The sequence below is a fragment of the Phoxinus phoxinus genome (genome assembly GCF_949152265.1).
Source record: "Phoxinus phoxinus genome assembly, chromosome: 11".
NCBI lineage: Eukaryota > Metazoa > Chordata > Actinopteri > Cypriniformes > Leuciscidae > Phoxinus > Phoxinus phoxinus.
Window position 1 is genome coordinate 12,045,496 of NC_136886.1, and position 19,133 is coordinate 12,064,628.

General features: G+C 38.3%; 2 protein-coding genes across 6 annotated transcripts in view; one reads left to right on the forward strand and one right to left on the reverse strand.

Annotated features, from left to right (window-relative positions):
- Positions 1-116: 116 nt before the first annotated feature.
- On the forward strand, positions 117-9,973 carry chst7 (carbohydrate (N-acetylglucosamine 6-O) sulfotransferase 7). 2 transcript variants are annotated; one of them, XR_013799587.1, is made up of 2 exons: positions 117-1,593; positions 8,727-9,973. XR_013799587.1 is itself a non-coding variant. In XM_079628834.1 (2 exons), the coding sequence occupies exon 1, from the start codon at positions 206-208 to the stop codon at positions 1,454-1,456; it is 1,251 nt and encodes a 416-aa protein (XP_079484960.1). In that variant the 5' UTR covers positions 117-205; the 3' UTR covers positions 1,457-1,479; positions 8,727-9,973. The 2 variants fall into 2 exon arrangements, 1 of the variants encoding a protein (XP_079484960.1); XM_079628834.1 differs by having other exon boundaries at positions 117-1,479.
- Positions 9,974-10,848: 875 nt separating this feature from the next.
- The window catches only part of slc9a7 (solute carrier family 9 member 7), a 43,291-nt gene continuing 35,006 nt past the window's right edge, over positions 10,849-19,133 (reverse strand). For 2 of the 4 annotated variants that reach the window (XM_079628829.1, XM_079628830.1), the window contains 3 exons: positions 19,006-19,088; positions 15,591-15,696; positions 10,849-12,064 (listed from right to left, as the gene is read on the reverse strand). In XM_079628829.1, the coding sequence (XP_079484955.1) occupies positions 11,801-12,064; positions 15,591-15,696; positions 19,006-19,088 (453 nt within the window). In that variant the 3' untranslated portion in view covers positions 10,849-11,800. Of the gene's footprint in view, positions 12,175-15,590; positions 15,697-19,005; positions 19,089-19,133 lie in introns of all 4 variants that reach the window. The other 2 variants (XM_079628832.1, XM_079628831.1) reach the window with 2 other exon arrangements.

Consider the following 19,133-nt stretch of genomic DNA (forward strand, 5'->3'; position numbering starts at 1 on the left):
TTGGCTTTATGAGTGGCGTCTTCTTGCGCAACTCCGACTAGCCAATCCTGGCGCAGGGGGCGGGACTTGACACATTACGTGCGAGAAAAAAGATCCCACCCTCTAAACTTTACTGTTACAGTCTGTAATCAAATCCAACAGTATTCTTACAGGTAGGAGACGAGCAGTCCGCCGAGATCTGCGCGTCACTCACTCCGCTGGGGCCATGAAGAGAAGGCTTCAGAAAAAATACATCATCTTGATTCTAGGATACTCCGTGGCGCTGATTTTAATTCCCTACGTGTTAGATTACCGGAGCAAATCGTCCCACATTAAAGATGGATATCAGCAACAAAAGTGTCCCGATCTGGAGAGCACCATCGCCCTGTGGAGTAGCACCAGGACGGGCAATTCAACGGAGGTGGAGGACTATGGCAACAGGAGTCAGTCCAGAACACACATATACCTCCACGCAACCTGGAGGACAGGTTCCTCGTTTTTAGGGGAATTATTTAATCAGCACCCTGATGTGTTTTATTTATATGAGCCCATGTGGAACATGTGGCAGGCGCTTTATCCAGGAGATGCGGGCAGCTTACAAGGAGCAGTGAGAGACATGATGAACTCTCTGTTTAGATGCGATTTCTCGGTGTTAAAACTCTACGCAGGCTCGTCCAACGTGAGCACCTCGGTTATTTTCGGCTGGAAAACGAACAAGGTCATTTGCTCCGAGCCTCTCTGCAAAGCGTACAAAAAGCACGAAATTGGGTTAGTTCAAGGAGACGTGTGTAGCAAATGCCAGCCCAGAGATCTCAAAGAGCTGGAGAAAGAGTGCAAAAAGTACCCCGTGATGGTCATCAAAGACGTGCGGGTTTTAGACCTCGCTGTTTTGGTTCCTCTCATGCGAGATCCCGCCATCAACCTCCAGATAGTCCAGTTGTTTCGCGACCCCAGGGCTGTGCACAATTCTCGGATGAAGTCCAAACTGGCTCTCGTGAAGGAGAGCATACAGGTGTTGAGGAGCAAGAAGCAGAGCGACAAATACAAGCGCCTTTTGGTGCCTAGCAACAGGGTCCACCGAGCCGAGAACTACGTCTCCAGCGCAATGGAGTTAATATGCGACAACTGGCTCAACGACATGTTGCTCGTTATGAACGCTCCGCAGTGGATGAGGAGAAACTACATACAGCTGAGATACGAGGACCTGGTGCTCAGACCTGTGGACGAGCTCCACAGGCTCTATCGTTTCGCCAATCTCACCCTTTCTCCGGCCATGGAGAAGTTCGTGATGAACATGACCCACGGACAGGGCTATTCTTCAGATAAACCCTTCCTCATATCATCCAGAGATGCCAAAGAGGCTATTTACGCCTGGAGGGAAAGGCTGAATGTGGAGCAGGTGAACCAGGTCGAAGCCTACTGCAGTGAGGTCATGAGACACCTGGGTTATCAGAAGAGGAACAAGGACAAGACCTAAAACCACCGAAACATGAGTGTATGGTATGTACATATCTAAATGTCAACAATGCAACAATGATGTCAACCATTGGTTTGGCCCCAGAGCTTGGTGAGCTGACAGCATTATTGGCACTTTGAAGAAACTTCAACACAAATGTAAGTGATATCATCAGGTCACACTTTGCATTAGTGTGCATTTTGCAGTATTGTTGTTACATTTACATTTTTGCATTTGGCAGACGCTTTTATCCAAAGCGACTTAAATTGCATTTCAAGGTTAAAAAAATGTATATGACATTTATATATAAATATTTTTTTCACATTCTTATCAGTTCTCAGTTCTTGTTACAGATTAGAGTGTGAAAAGAAAAGTTAAAAAGGTGTTTTTTGGCGAAGACACCATAAGCATGTTTGTTTGTTTTTTTGGACATGTGCCATGGTAGTAGCCATTATTTTCATGCAAGCACATGCCTCATTAATTTCAATGGTATCCCTTTACAATACGGTTCATTAGTTAACATTAGTTAATATATTACCTAACATGAAATAACCTTGAGCAATAGGCCTACATTTGTTTCTGTGTTTGTTAATGTTAGTTATTAAAAAATAAAGCTGTTCATGTTAGTTAGTTGCATTAACTAATGTTAACAAGATTTTAATAGTAAATGTTGAAATTAACAAAGATTAATAAATGCTGGATAATTGAAGTTCATTATAGTTCATGCTAACTAATGTAGTTATAACCAATGAACCTTATTGTAAAGTGTTACCATTTCAATACCAAGATAACACTACCGCTCAAAATTTGGGGGGTCAGTATGTTTATTTATATATTTTTATTAAAAGTGACAGTAAACATTTATAATGTTACTAAATATTTCAATTTCAAATAAATGCTGTTTTATATTACTATATTTTTTATTCATCAAAGCATCCTGAAAAATTTTTATAATAATGTTTGTTGAGCACCAAATCAGAATATTAGAATGATTTCTGAATGATCATGTGACACTGAAGACTGAGTAATGATGCTGAAAATGCAGCTTTGCCATCACATGAACACAGTACATTTTCAAGTAGGCTACATTAAAATAGAAAATTATTTATATTCTATTTTTTATCAAATGAATGCAGCCTTGGTGAGCATAAGAGACTTCTTTAAAAAAAAAACATCTTACAGACTCCAAACTTTTAGCTAACATTTACCATGGTACTGTCACCGTACATTTTTACAAGTGTATGGTAACTGAATTAGTACCATTCAGTACATGTACCACAGTATCCTTGGAATGCCATATTCATTATAGCCTAGCCTATATATATAGGCTATGTTACTAAAACGTTAAATTAAGCTATTAAATATATATATATATATATACCATACTATTACATCTGATACCATCACTATACCATCATGGTAAATACAGTGGTATTACATAAGTAGAGATTTAACGCTTGATTTACACTAATTATTTTGTAAATCTGATTATATATATTTTTTAAAGTATTAATGATTTTGGACAGTAATAGGCTACCTCTTTTTTTTGGACCTACACCATGATAATATCATGGTATATACAATATTAACATGTCATCTCTATGCACTTCCATAGTATGTTTTTGTAAGGGAAATGCCCTTTATTTAATATTATTACTATTGTAATTGAATTATATTTTCATGTAATATGTGAAATAAGGTCACTGCATGCTGTTCTACTACTCTATCAGGTCAAACAGATAAGAGCAAAATGTGGCATCCATGGAAAGAAATGGCATGTTTTCTACTGTTTTAGATTAGCACAGAGTTTAAAATTGTTAAATGGACTGGTTTACATGAATCTAGCACAACTATACATTAATGCTTCCATCTGTTACATGACAAGTGTGTCAGTCCCAGATTGATTATGCAACACTGTAACCAGTGTAGTTGTAAAGATGTAAATTGATTTTATTGGCAGTGTGCTGTTCTGAATGCCATGGCATGCACATATGCTGAGTGACCAGTAGCCTTATAACCAGGGTTGAAGCACACTTTCTGTGTCAGTTATGATCTAGCCTATACAATGAGTTCTGTACTTTAGAGAACTTTAGGATATGAACCCCTTGGGGAGATGAAACGTGATGTTTTATAAAGTTATAGATTTGATTTTGACTATTGTTTATTGTTAATGTTTGTTTATAATATATTAACTTATATTAATTTTGAAAATGCATGTTAAGTTAACCAAAATAAAGCTGTAAAAGTATTGTTCATTGTTATTTTATATGTTAGCTAGCCTATTTCACAAACGAATGCTAATAAAATTTTAGCATTAGTTAGCTAAAGTTAGAGCTGTCCGATAAATCATTAAATGATCACGGTCTCGATTCAAACACCCACGCGGTCTTATTCCTAAACGACAACGATTTAAAAGTAGCATTATGATCACAGTGAACATTCAAATCTGTGTTGCCGCTGATTCAGAGAGAGCAGTTGTTAAGTATAATAGGTTTGGAACAGCTTCACAAATAACTTTTCAACCACACAGTATCATTATTTCTGTGTTCCAATCATTTAAATGACAGAAATACTGGGATAGTAGTTTCTAGTTTGGATATAAACACAGATGTCTATGGTAGCAATCAAAATAGAGTAAATCACCTTTTGAAAGTAACTTGGGTAGGCAATTTCGGATAGGCTAGCAATAGCAAAGCTAGATCCCACCTTCCCTTCAGAGCGTCTCCAAAGCTACGCCTCCTTCAAACACATGAATGCGCACAGCCAGAGCAGAGTCTGCAAAGCATCATGACAGATGCCATTGAATTACCTCATGTCTCCAATAACATAACATTACAATAATAATGAACGTAAGCAGCTCTTACTTGTAGCACCTGACTGCTGCAAATTCATTTTGCTGTTGATAGTGTTGACATAGAAACACATAAATCCAGAACAGCTCAGAACGTTACGGGTTGCCGTCTCATAATTACGGTTGCAACATGACATGAACGCAACATAAGTTTGTTGTTTTGGTTCAGGAGGAACTGTAATAGGCGGCTGCTGTTTGTTTGCGCCGCTCTGTGACTGCCTGTCTACAACTCTGCATAGCCTTACAGAACGCGCTGATGACGTGTGATGTCTGTGCGAGCAGGGTGTGCAGAGATACACACGCTAACAGGCAGATAGGACTATCATTGCATTCGGACTGAATGCAGTGATAGGACGAACATTTTTTGTCCTGAGACTTCAATGGAAGATGTACGTTGTAATATTTAGACCACTTCTATATTGATTACTATCAGAATGTGACGAGTTTCAAACTACAAAAAGTGTTTGTGAAAAACATTGCTTACCCAACCTTTAACGCTACAGATAAAGATGGTAATCTTCTTTGGTATCACCAGTAGGCCTATGTGACAACAAGTGACTGTTAAATGTATTTGTGATTGAATCATTAATTCAAACTGATAAAAAAAAAAACATTTATTCAAATTAATTAAATAGTTTTGAAATGACTGCAGCAATTAACATTTAGTCAGAAACTAGTTAAATTAATTTGTTATTTTTAGTTGTCTATTCAGAATCGTGAGATTCGTGATCTCTATCTCAGCTCTAAAGGGTATCATTTCAATGAATAGTTGCTGTAAAAACACTGGCATGGGCAAGAGTGTAGAACCAGTACACTATATTAAGCATTAAGGATCATAAACTTTAAAAAGAGACAAAAGAAGAGCCGAGTTTAGCCGAGGTCATTAATCCAGTCTGAAGCCGACAGCACATGGTGCCAGTCGAGTCATACGGTTAATTCTATCCTCCTGAACTCTGCAATGTCCTGGAGTGTGTTCCAAACAGGCCTGGATCAGCGAAATTACCCCTTTAATTTGTACTTTAGTCAATACAATGGGAAAAAAATATTGTAAGTGGAGTCAGCACAACAAATTTACCATATCTTCTCAGCACGTGACCGGTAAAAATATCTGATAGCGGTACGTGACAAATCAATTAGCCATCATGCTTGAGTCTAATTTCATGGCAAGGCATGTAAACGGTGCTGAATAACAGAGGGATGGATCATGATACAGGCTGCTTTGTTATCGCTATCGGAGGCATGTGATGGGGGCTGGTGTGACCTAACAGACTGACCACACGTGGTTGGAACAGGCTGAGATAGGGACTGCTTTGTGCTGGTTAGTCCCCGGAGGGACCAGTGCTCCCTGAACTGAGCCTGTCACCAGCTCAATCTGTGACTTAGACATGTTGGCACCAGACATACATCACTGACCAGGACAGACCTATGTGTCTTGGTATCAGAGGTCATCAGGCTTATTTTCAAAAATTACTTATGGCATATTTTTTAGGGGTGGTTAATCTGTCTGATTTCCCGATTCGATTCGATTCGATTACGATTATTGAAGTCCCGATTCGATTACAGTCGATTTTCGATTATTAACGATTCTCGATTATTGATTTTCCATTTCACAACAGTAAATTCACTACAGTAAAAATCACAACAATAACAAATTATAACAAACTTCAACATATTCTGAATCTCTATTAACATAAAATACGGATGTCCACGCATCACATGTTACAGCTATCCTACCCGCTTTCTTCAGTGATTCCATGACTTCGGTTTTGGTCTTGTTGTAGAGTGTGGGGATCGCTGTGTCTGTAAAATATCTCCGAGATGGGACGTTGTATCTCGGCTCCAAAAGTGTGCAACATAGCGCTCTCAACGAGCGTTCTCAACGACTGGATGCAAATCCTTGGCAATAAAAGTTGCGATTGATTGTGTAATGCGCTTTGCCCTTTCGGAGCCGGGTGGAAGCTTTGACAATATTGTTTCCACGCTTCAGAGTTCCGTCTTTTGCGTTCCGTCAATATTACGTTATTGAATATATTACGTTATAATTACGTTTTTTTTTTTTGAAAATCGATTTTTGGCATTTGTGAATCGATTCAGAATCGTCCACGTCCGCATCGCGATGCATCTAAGAATCGATTTTTTTCCCCACCCCTAATATTTTTTAAATGTTTTTGATTGCTTTTGGTTTAACTTTACTGTTTGGGCATACCCATGCATTTCATCTAAGAAACAATACAAAAAATATATAGATTTTATAATTAAAGGGTTAGTTACAATTCTGAAAAAATTACAATTCTGTCATTAAAGGTAGGGTAGGTCAGAATTGTCGAAAAAAAACTTTTATTCAAATTTGTTTAAACTGTCTTTATATACCAATGCATAATTAAAATGTAAGTACTCCGATAAAAAGAGTATAAAAATCGAGTGACTCTAGACCGTTTAATCTTCTTTAAACACAGCTCATTAATTCCATTCATTCCCACCTAAAAACGGGTGCGCGACTGCGCGCACGTGGGCAGAGCCAGTAATAACGGCGGTAGTCATGGCGACGTCGAGTGACAGTCGCGCAAGCCAATCCTGTGATTCGTCCCGAATGGAAATAATGAGCTGTGTTTAATGAAGATTAAACGGTCTAGAGTCACTCGATTTTTATACTCTTTTTATCAGAGTACTTACATTTTAATTATGCATTGATATATATAGAAAGTTTAATCAAATTTGGTAAAAAGTTTTTATATAAATCCTACCTACCCTACCTTTAACTACACCCTCATGTCGTTCCAAATGTTCAACGTAAGACTTTCGCTCATCTTCGGTACACAAATTTTTATTTTAATGTAATAAAATAAATGACTAGGCTAATTGTATAAAATAAATTACTAAAGACTGCAAGGGTTAATGTATCCTGGAAAACATGGAAAATTAGATAAAATGAACAATGTTCTAGTGTTTCCCTTTAGTTTATCACTCCCTGAAACAATTAGTTTACCGTAGTTGCAGAGAGTGTTATGTTCAGAGATGCTGAATTTTGCATTTTGAATAATGATGTGCATTGTGTTGTGGCCCCGGCAACCTTTAGCTAATGCTATTTACTGCTCAAATGTTTGCAGTGAATGTCAACTGGTAAGCAGCTACCTAACCTTGTTAACATTAATTCAGCAACTTGCTGACTAATAATTTTGATCAGAGGTGTTTAAGTTAGTCAGAATCCGGCAATCCGCTCAAATCACCAGTTTTGTTCAGTGCACCACGTTCGCAAATCTTTTCATTTGTAAACGAGATTCATTGTACAGTGTAGTCAGCCTCATTGATTATAATGGGAGTTTTCACAAGAGCGCAGAACTCAGTGAGCTAGCGCTGAACTGAAGTGATCGACAGGTTCAGTGATTATAAAGGAAGTGCTCTTTGTTTGCTATCTGTTTATAACCAATTCGCAATTTGAAAGTTTTATTTTCCATGCTGCTAAGTAGCCTACACACTGCAAAATTTTGGGAGTTCCAACCATATTTAAATATGACTGAATACAAAATTGTTTTGATTGGCACAGTGATAAACAGCAACAGATGGGACAAAGTCTGAGGTGTCAAAATGAATCTACATTAGCCTAAGTGTAAATGCAGACTAATAGTCCTGCCATTTGTTCTATTACATGTTATGCATTTTTTTTTTTCATTTAATTTTTTTATTTGATTAAGCAATGTTTACTTAAAATTTTTAAAAGTATTTGGAGGCTACATGCTAATGTTTACATTTATTATTTAGGCTACTTATAATTATTATTAGCATTAATAATTCACTGAATTTATTTAATATTTCTATTAATATTTCTATTCTGTGGTATTGAAATTGAAACCAGCTGAGAACCAGTTGTCATCATAATTAAGAGCTCATATTAAAAAACAGATTTTATAGTTAAGTCATGGCCATAAACTGCACATATTTGAAAGACTTCCTGTATGGTTATGGAGAGATATATTACTTTAGGGCTTGATCCTTGTCTTTTATTTCCGCCGTAGTGAAATTGAAAATGTCCTGGAAAATGATCGCTCAAAAGAATGGGAAGCCTGATAATGATCCGTCTTGGAGGGAGGTTAATAAAAACACCAAAAGAAACAACAACTAAAAGCTATTAACGGTAATATATTACATAATCTTAAATTAGATTTAAATATAATATGTAATTTTCTATTAATAACATCTAATTATATTAGTAATTTCTTTTTCATTTGCAGTAAGAATAGGCCTATAGGAACACACTGTTTTGAATTTAAACTGCCACGCTGAATATCTGTGACAAATTCTAGCGGTGTCAGAAATTACACACCGGACTCTTACGACTTAAACTTTGTTGACATTCCACACAGAATCAGTGTTTTTAGTAAATGTCCCAATATCCCCTGTCCACAATAACACAGCTCAAGTTACTGTTTCTCTCTGCTGTAGGAGCATGATGTGCTGTAGGAACAGGACAGAAGGGGAACAGCCAGATATGAAGCTACACCAGTAACTGACGGAGCTGAGGAGAAACACCCCGAGATCTCCATCGCAGTGCCGTCATGGGGCACAGAGTAGAGGACAGAAGAGTTTGATAAGAGACACTTACAAACCCACCGATCTCAAATGAAACTGACAAGAATCATGTAGGAAAAAGACTAACAATAACAGTGGGGAAATCCGTTCAAAATGAAACGGCTACCAAAGGCTCAGTCCCGGTTGTGTCCTGACAGCCAGATTTCATCCGCAATAATCCCTGCCCAATCCCCAGCCGCCCATAATCAGCCACACGAGACAGGCGCTCGGGTCGTTGCACATGCACTAGGCCTGGAGACAGATATCCCGTCGAGTGTTCTCAGTTCATTGGGTGGATTTCATTATGAAAACATTCCTAGGCATTCTTGCATTCATCGACCACGTATGAAAAGGGATTATTGCACTCCAATATCTGTGGTACCACCCAAAGAAAACTGTGAAGCACAAAGTACAATTCAATGAACTGAAGAGCTAGAGAAAAGGGTGTAGAAAGAATTTTCCCAAAGGAAATTCTGACTTCTCTACAACAACTCATAGCATTCCCACTGGTGTGAAATTTCCCAGTTCCCCCTGGACATCACCAGTTTGTTCTTTTTGTATGAAGTCTGCACCGGGCTGTTAGACCATGTATAAAGAGGATAGGATTGCAATTTGAATAGTTAAATGGGCGGACCGTCTAATATAAAACTAAAACACACAATCATGCATACAGGTGTTATTGTGCTCTAATAGAAATGTTTTTACTGGTCAAGAACATTGACGGTATTATCATTTTGTTAACGTTGTTTTGTCACCTTTTAAAGAACATTTACTCTAAAGCTATGTGAATCATCATGAACAAATCTCTTATTTATTAATAAAACTTGTACATACATTTTTGTAATAAACACTAGTTTTCTTGTTTTCTTATTATTTAATGACATATAAAATAAATCAAATACCTTATATTTAGGTATTGCTACTGAAGCCCACTTTAATATATTGGCTATTTTCATACATGTACAATTGTTAAACTACAATGTTTACCACAGTTTTGTTGCATTTGACAGGCTGAGTGCATCTTTATGTATAATAATAATAATAATACTAGGAATGTATATGGGGGGAAAATAGCAATTTGGGGTTTCATACATCACAGACATAAAAATGGCAGCTTATGGATTTTGTTGTTGTTTGTTTATATGGCATATATTGACATGCAGAACAGCAAGTAAAAGATGAATGCTACAGGAGGGAGTTACATAGCCTGAAGGTACATACAAGTCCACCAATAATACGGTGCGGACAAAAGCTACCAGACATGTTGGGAGAGTCATTCAGAAGAGGAGTGATTTCATAACCCACGTGTTGCAGGATTACATGTGAATTCAGCCTTTTGCTACAGCCGGTTTAAGGTCCTCCACCTCAAACCGCGATTGCCACGAAGCCCATGAGGCTCATTTTCCAGCCGAAACTCCACAGAAATAGTGCAAATCTCCTTAATTCACATTTCAGGTGCTGAATTCGATTCGGTTGCATGATGATGCATTTCCTCACACAGCTCAAACAGCCCTGTTAAAAGCAAACGACGGACAGGCTCAAGTGCAGACAATTGAGGCAGCTGTAAAGGTTACTTCATGAAAAGAGTGCAAGGGTTAGTTTATTATGACGTTGAATATAAATTGGAATGAATGATTACATTTCAAACATCTGCAAGTTAGTTATTAACTAAACGCTTAGACTTTAGACTTGCATTCATTAACAAGAATTCATTTCTAGAGACGGATGACTGAAGAAAAGCACGTTGGCGGTTGATGGCAAGGGGTCATCTGTTTGCTGTGTGAACAGACATACAGCTGGATCAATCTCATGCCGAACATTCCAGACTCCATCGACTGCCATTTAGCAGCAACTCATACATAATGGAAAGATCCACTAACAAGTACATTCTAACGCGAGGCGCAAAATGAACCCCACACACGTGAACTCTGATACTGATAAGAAAGCCTCCTTGATTACATCATCCTTTATCACATAAATTCTGGCTGAGAGTGTGCAAGTGGTTAATATTCTAATATAATATAGCAATACATGCAAGGACTGCGGCTCAGCTGCAGCTAAAGTGCATGGCTCATACACTCTGGTTGCATCCAGCTGTTAAAAAAAAAAAAGAAAAACTCCCACGTCTGTGCAGAACAACATTCATATAAACAACGACCAGCACGTCAACCTGGCATTCATACAACCAAGATATTGAAGGAAATGTAAAATCCAACTGACTAAAGTTGAATATTACAAGGTTGCCGTATGCAGTCATGAGATAAACATGCACTCATGTCAAACAATGTTGCTATTGTGTTCGAAAGCTTTCACAAACACTACTGCCATGTATGGCCTGGAGTATTTACAAACTCACTCATTTTCCTGATGGTAGATGTGAGCATTTAAATGCAAAAGATTATCGTCTAATGTAATACTGGCTGTTTATACGTAAAAACTGACTTCCCTTTAAGAAAAATTGTCTCAGTCATATATGTCACTCTTATTTCCAGTTTGTGGCAGCATTGCTAACAGAAGACAAAAAATTAATGACTTAAAATGTTAATATGTGTCAGGCAGTGATCGTATGAAAGTGAATGTTAAGGGCAGCAGAGACTGTTTGAAATCAGTCCATTATCATATAAAACAGCAATAAGAACATTTAGTATCCAAAGCCGTTCGAAATGCATTCTTAACAGCAGTTTTATATATTTTTTTTCCTCCTACAAGTCACATTTTCATGATGAGACACTGAATCGAAGTCTGTCATATCTTGAATTACGCCGCCTCCATTCTGGTAAATAATCCCGAGCACAAACCCTCCTGCTCTCCATCTTTCGGTTTCCTTGATTTTTCAGACCCACTGCATGAGATATTTGGAGGGGTCATGAATGGTCAGATGGAGTTATGTGCAAGAAAAGTTAAGGTATGAAGCACAGGGAGGCGTGGTGTAATGTTTGGGGGCGGGGTCAAGCGTGGTCCTCAATGGGGAAAACTAAACGTGTGCCACGGCTCAAGAGCTCATGTTCACGTGTGTCCAGTTCTCGCTCCAGAGCATCTTCCGATGTGCTGTCGCTGCGTTTGCCGTTCACGCCCCAGCTCCCGGCCGATCCTTCGGGGCCAGAGGATGACGAAGCTCCGTTGGCCGTGATGGCCGTGTCACCGTAGGTCAGCGTCAGGTCTCCTTCGTTCAGGATGAGGTCAGAGTCACTGTCTCGCAGCGGCTCATGGTTCTGAGGAGCACAGTGACAAGTCGGACATGAAGGGAGGAGGACGGGATGCTTGAAGTCCACACACACTCACACACACTATTCAAGCACAACACAAAGGTTCATGAGGGACACTGTGGAGTCACAAGAAGACAGGATAAAAAGAGAAATACACTTTAGATGTCCTTATGCAAGAGAAAAACCACACACTTACCTGTGTTTAATGCAGCCTTCAAGTTCAGTTGGAAATCATAAAGTTATAGTATGCATACGAATGACTAACCATTCATTTAGAAGTAGAAAATCAATATTCGCTACAGCACTATTGAATGCTTGATTCTGACACGGTTAATGTGACGGCATGAGCTAAGCAACTCAACTGCATTTCCGGGATTAACATTAGATAAATATGTTTCAAATATCTTGATTTAAAATAAAATAAAATCACAGTTGGCTTAATGAAAATAAATCATTTATGCATTGTCTTATAAATAATGCATTTAAAGTCCCCCTGTGGTAAAAATCAAGTTTTTAATGTTTATATGTCTATGCGTTTTTTATTTATTTATATGCTTCAAGACAAACCATGTCAAAAAGTCAACACAATTGCTGAGTATTTACTCAGTCTCAAAAACACGGTTTGAAATCGCTGGTGTTTCTTACGTCACAAACTACCTTGTAACCAATTGCGTCAACGCGTTCATATTTTGTTTTATTCATTTGAACACGTGCCATCGCAACAATAAACAACTCAAATGTAGGAGCTTTCCAGGTGGACTTGAAGGCAGCATAAGCAAAGATAGCAAATCACCAAATTTACACAACATCGTTCACATTATGCATATGTAACAAACATTCTACAAGAAACCCATCTCCCACAGTTTAAAGACTTGCCATGCACAGACCACTGGGTTTAATGGTACTTCATACAGTCTCTGGGTTCTACTGAAGAGGGATGTCACTGAAGCACAATCATACCAGGGGATTACACTGTGTGCCAACAGATCAAACAAACTAAACTCTGTTATGCAACAGTTAGCTTCACATATAGCTGCTGTTTAAATCCTTTGAGAAGGATCTAAATAATGCCTGTTCCATGTTAATGGTTTGGGGTGGTGTGATTTAGTCAATGAAGATCACCCTTTTAAGTTCTCCAAAAAAAAAAAAAAAGAACTAGACCTGAGCTCAGTGCATCAGCAGAGTTGAGGAAAGTCCTTCTTATCTCTTATTGCATGGCTCTCAGAGAAGATTCTTTCTGATTGGTCAATTGTGGCATTCTGAAAACAATTTCTTTTTTGTCTAATGATCGCTAAACTGGATAATTAATCTTTGTCCCATGCAACAACTGAAAGAAAGAGATATTTTTTCAAGCAATATAAAATATATGTTATGTTGTTTATTTATGTAATATTTGCAAAGTAGCCGTGTTATAAGAGGAATATTGTACAGTTAAATCAGCTATTAAAGCAAATCAAACCTACCCACAGCTAACAATGTACATATTAGACACAATATGGCCAACTTGTTTTTGCTTTGCCACTAAAAACATTCCATAAGACGAAAAAAAAAAAGTTGCATATTTTCCGCCAATGACTTGCTGACTCTACATTATCCCATACTTAAAGGTGCTCTAAGCGATCTCAGTTGGCGTAACCTATTGTTGATGTTTGAATTATTATCAAACAAAACGGAGGCTAGCTAGACCCTCCCTCCTCCTCAGCCACGCAATAATCCCCCAAACCCCACCCCACATCATTCTTATCGGTTATTGGTTGGAACAGTTTGTTATGTTTCGTGGTGCGGGTCGCTCTGTTTATTGCTCAGTTCGTTTTTGCTGCTGTTTGTGGAGCTTGGGCTGTCTGCAGAGACCGCGGTTTTTTACAGTGTGTTCAGGGGACAGGCAGCTAGCGGATAGTGAGGAGATGTTTGCGGTATGTAAAAAAAAAATGTTTTGGCCTAAAAAACGAGCACCTTTAACCTCCATAAATGACCGATTGCCATTAAGAGAACTATTCTGCCTGATTGCCCTTCAGTAGGCCTAATAAAAAACAAGTTCAACACAAAAGATCTTTAAACAAATAAGTTTAAAACCTATTCTTCATTTTTTATGCATATTACAAAACAGATTTTACTAGACTAGAGGAACTAAAATGCAGATGGAGAAGTGAATATGAAAATAAAAGTTGTGTTTCCAAACAAGACCGCAGAACAGAGATGGAAAGTCAGTGTGAAATGAGAGGATGAACAGCAAAGCAAGAAAATATTATTTAAAAAATTACAGTGTTTTAGGAGGGCATAGAGAGAACAATCGAAACAAGAAAAGAGGAATAGAAATGTATATAGACAGACACACTGGGGTATTTAGATGGCCTGACCCAGTTCAACAGGATGTACTTGACTTAAATAGAATGACTCATGCACTGAGAACCATCATCATTATAGGTCTGAAAACAGATAACTCATTGCTGGTATTCACATCGCTGCAGCTATGAGGGGCATAATTGTGTTACGAGGGAGAGAGGTGGGCAATCAAGCAGTTCTGCAGGACATTTAGCTCATTGTGACCCAACAGCACAAAGTAAGAATCTAAGACGTTTGAGAGCTCAGCTAAGCAGCCCGAGCTACAGTATGTGCATTGTGATGAATAAGGGAGTTTGCAGGACTGAATGGGGCTGTGACCACTGTGAATAACTGTGTTCTCCATGCTTGGGATACTGGAAAGCCTCTCGGGCTCACCATCATCAGAATGGCATCATGAAAGGCTCTTTTGTGACCGGCACACACTGAATGCGTCTTCCTTAGGGTCTGTGTCCAGTCTAAAAGCTTTTGTGCGTCTGTCTGTCTTTCTCTCTTTTCTTTTCAAAACAGGGTTTCACAGAGCAACAACATTGGAAAGCAAGCTATGGAAACCAAAGCATGCTGCTGAGGAACTCTTTCTGAAAAAGCTACTTCTCTAGAAACATGGCGAAGTGCAGTGTGAGGTGATGACCAATATAATGGCAGATAATGGGCCGTTTTGAGAAAATTGGCATTGGGTTAATTCCAAAATGTATCAGTTTGGATCTACCTAGTCAATGAATAATGCATGTTTTGTTTTCACATATTTTGAATAGAGTAAATTAAGTTTTTTTTTTTTTTTTTTTTTTTTAATTACGTTACAGTAATATTGTGAAATATTACAACTTTTAACATTTAAAATTACATTTATTAGAATGATTTTCGAAGGATCACGTGATGCTGAACATTCAGCTTTGCCATCACAGGAATACATTTCATTTGAAAATATATTTATATGTAAAACATTATTTTAAATTGCTAATAATTAAATGCTGCCTTGAGCATAAGACTTTTCAAAACCTTTTTTTTTTTTTTACTTTCAAAAATAAATATATAATTATAATATAAAGGTTTTGATCCACTTAAAATGTTGACTAATGTATACTGTATGTATATATATATAATTTTTTTAATTTATTTTTTATAATTGTATTTATTACTACATCTAGCAGATTGACTGATTTAATAACAGTGTGTGTGTATGTGGTTTTACCTCATAGGCCTGGGGACTGGTCAGACATCGAGCCAGCGGACCGCAGCAGGCCGGCAGGGTGGTGGTCAGAGGGGGGCCGCTATGGGTCAGGATCGGCTTCAGGTAACTGTGCTCGGGTTAAGGGGGAAAAATCAGCTGAGGGTGTCAGTGGCAGGCAGATGTGAACCACGATTCTGTACTGTCACTTGAGACTATTGGACTCTGATTTAAAAAATAATGAACGGTCTTAAAGAAAAACAATTTTTATGTCTCACTTGTAAGACTAGTCTTAAAGGGCACCTATTATGGAATTTTGAAATTTACCTTTCATGTAGTGTGTAACATAGATCTAAGTGAACAAAAACATCCTGCAAAGTTTGAAATATGAAAGTGCACCGTATATAAAGTTATTGTCTTTCAAAAGTAAGAGTCGACTCTGAGTCATTTTTATGAATCGTTAGAAGACCGAAGCTTTTTCTCTGACTAGATGACGTCAACTTGTCAAGTTATTTGAATACGATACGCCCACTTATTGCGCTCCAAGGCCAGCAGGGAAACATCAGGGCGACGAGACGTTGTGTTCTGCAGTGCGACTCAAAAGCCAACTTTATATTATATACTGTCTATGGTTCTGAAGTGCGGCTCAAAAGCCAACTTTTTTCATCTGCCCAAGGAGGAGCATTTAAAGACTAAGTGGCTACAATTAATATATACAACTATACCACAGAAGTATAGTCCGAGCCTTGTGCTTTGTTCGCGCCATTTTGAAGACGATTGCTTGACCAACTTAAATGCACTCAAACTTGGATTCGCGAGCCGACTGATATTGAAGGAAGGTTCAGTTCCAAGTGTATTTGCATCAGCTTCCTCCTCCGTATCACAACCTGTAAGTGTTATTAATAATTGTTGCTTTTATGTTTTATGTAGCATGCTTAATAATTATTTTGTCTGTTGTGTAAGCACCGTTTAGCTTCTAGGTCTTCAATGGCAATTGTATTGAGATATGTGAAGTGCTTGTCGTTGTTTTCGGAGTTGTCTTATAGAATAGATTAATACCTCGTAACATAACTGCATTTTTATTTTATTTTTTTAAACGTTATGTTTATGCATCGGGCTAATGCAAACAAAGACTGATTGTGCTTTTACAATATGAACTCTGGGCTATGCTTGCATAACATTAAATTCTTTATCTTATTTTTAGTTTTTTTACTACAAACTACAAAGCAGTGGACTATAATCATTATTATAACACAATTTAATTGATAAAAGCATCATTGTATTCCGTGTTAAACAATAAGTATTATCTCTGTAAACACTGCTGGGTCATCTGACCAATCAACGATTAGCGTCGCGCAAAGGTGGGGTTTGGAAAAATGAGTCGTTGAACGATTCATTTGGGAGTCGGTGAGCAAATCAGGTAAAAATAAATGCATATTATACGACAACTAAAGTGTTTTTTGTCATTGCATGCACGTAAAACTGTTGTTGGGGACTCCCTAAACAACATTAGGAACATTTTAAATGTCATAATAGGTGCCCTTTAAGGGTTAATGCACAGGTTGAAATCTCACACACTATAATAGTATTTATAGCACCTAACGTAATACGACAGGTTGTGTGACTAGAGGAGGAATGATAACCTCAAAATGTACATCCGTATGCAAGTTAGAGGGACTTGATTTACATACATCTCTTTAGCTATTGTCCAGTGCCAGTGATTATTCCTCCGCATGCCAATGTTGACACACGTGCCATGGGTTGCCGAGCCCCAGTTTTATTAACTTTCACTGTACACAAAAGAGTAGCTTGGACAATCTTTTTGTGATCCTTAAAAGAAAAAAGAAAAGGAAAAAAAAAAGTTTGCACACTGGGTTTGAACCTTATGAGGACAAGTAAATAATTGACTTGTCTTAATAGTTAATTCAAACACGCAATAAATCAATAATGACTGAAAGGCTGTTATTTCCGACATTCGTCCAAGTCAGATTTCAAAACAACCAACCAATTTAAAAATAGCATTGCTTATAACAGAAGCTTTTATATTAAGCATGGCAGCAGTGAGCACTCATCTCAGAACAGATATGATTGAGTCTAAGCATCATAATAAATGGAGTAAACAAATCATCATCCCCTTAAATAGTTCACTCAGATTCTAGCGCACACAGATCTAAGCAGGACAGCTAGTACGCATTTGGCAGCAATACTGAGTTTCTTATTTTTTGACAGACGAGGATAAAAATAGAGAAGGCGGTGGTAAAGTGTCGATGGCTTGAAACCAAGAACACTCTGTGATGGATTTGGAAGTGTATAATATCTTTGAAGGGGAGGCTGGATGTTCCCTACAGGGCTAGAGAGGAGTTGCCAGGTAAAGACTCTGTAGGATGTCCAATAGCGTGGTCTGGTACTCAAAGGGAAATAAAAGAGGCTGCAGGCCAATTCAATAACACTGGCCTTTTGGAAAGCACACAAACACACTTTACTTCACTCCCGAGGGCCTGTGAAAAAGGAACCGAATGTTGTTAGGTAGTTCGTTGTGACAATAACAACACACACGTAAGGTCAAATGCTTGGCTGTGGGAGCACAGAAAATCGCAAGCTAAGACTCCTAATAAACATCTGACATAAGCTCTGAGGAGCTGTGAGTCACCACATGTGGAGCTGCAAGCCACAGCTGTGCAGGAAGCGGATTGAGAAGTAAGTGAGAAAATGTGTGTGTGCTGCTGTCACCTTTAAGCATTATTTCTAGCAACTGTGATATAAATAAAACCCTTTTCTTTTACTATTTTGCTCCTTTCACCACCCATGACCATCTTACCTAAAAGGTACGGCTACAGTTTACCACTCAGCACGAAATAATTGCAGTGGACGGGCCCTAATGAGAGCCCAAGAATCATCGATTGCTTCATTCAGGACTTAAAGACTGTGAAAATGGACAGTGCAGTGAAAATGCAGTAATTTCATTTGACTTTCCATACATTTTTTTTTTTTTTTTTAAGTACGTAATGACATTTCCACCAGCTCATATTGAGGTGCAGAGCTCAGCCTGGAGCTTTTTTTGGAGCGGGGGTTGCGCAAAGGAGGTTGATGCCTGACGGTTTGGGGCTTTAGAGGCTCAGTTAAGGCCTCGGAGGAACTCCATCTTTGATCAAAACAGCTATCCTATGAAATCTTGGAATCTGCCTCAATCTACATTTATATTCATCCAGATCTGCTTTAGATCGATAAGTGTCTCTTTTGTTTGTTGTCTATGGAGCACATGTTTTTTGGCTAGTCATTTGCATGGAGCCAAAGTAATCTCACTGACTAGGCTCACGGAAGAGCAGAGAATAGAACGGGGAAAGCAAGAAGTAATGCTCAGCCGTGCTTGAGTTCTTAATGACAGGAGCACAAAAGTGTGTGAGTGTGTGTTGTTGTGAATGGCATGCTGAAAGGATACTTGTGGTCAAAAGTATACCAAAGTCTAAAGAGCCAGGCGCTCTCCTGCTTGGTCTTGCTCTGCCCTTCTGACTGTGTTCCATCCTGAGGAGAAAGAGGAAGCAATTCTCATTTGTATAATGTAGAGAA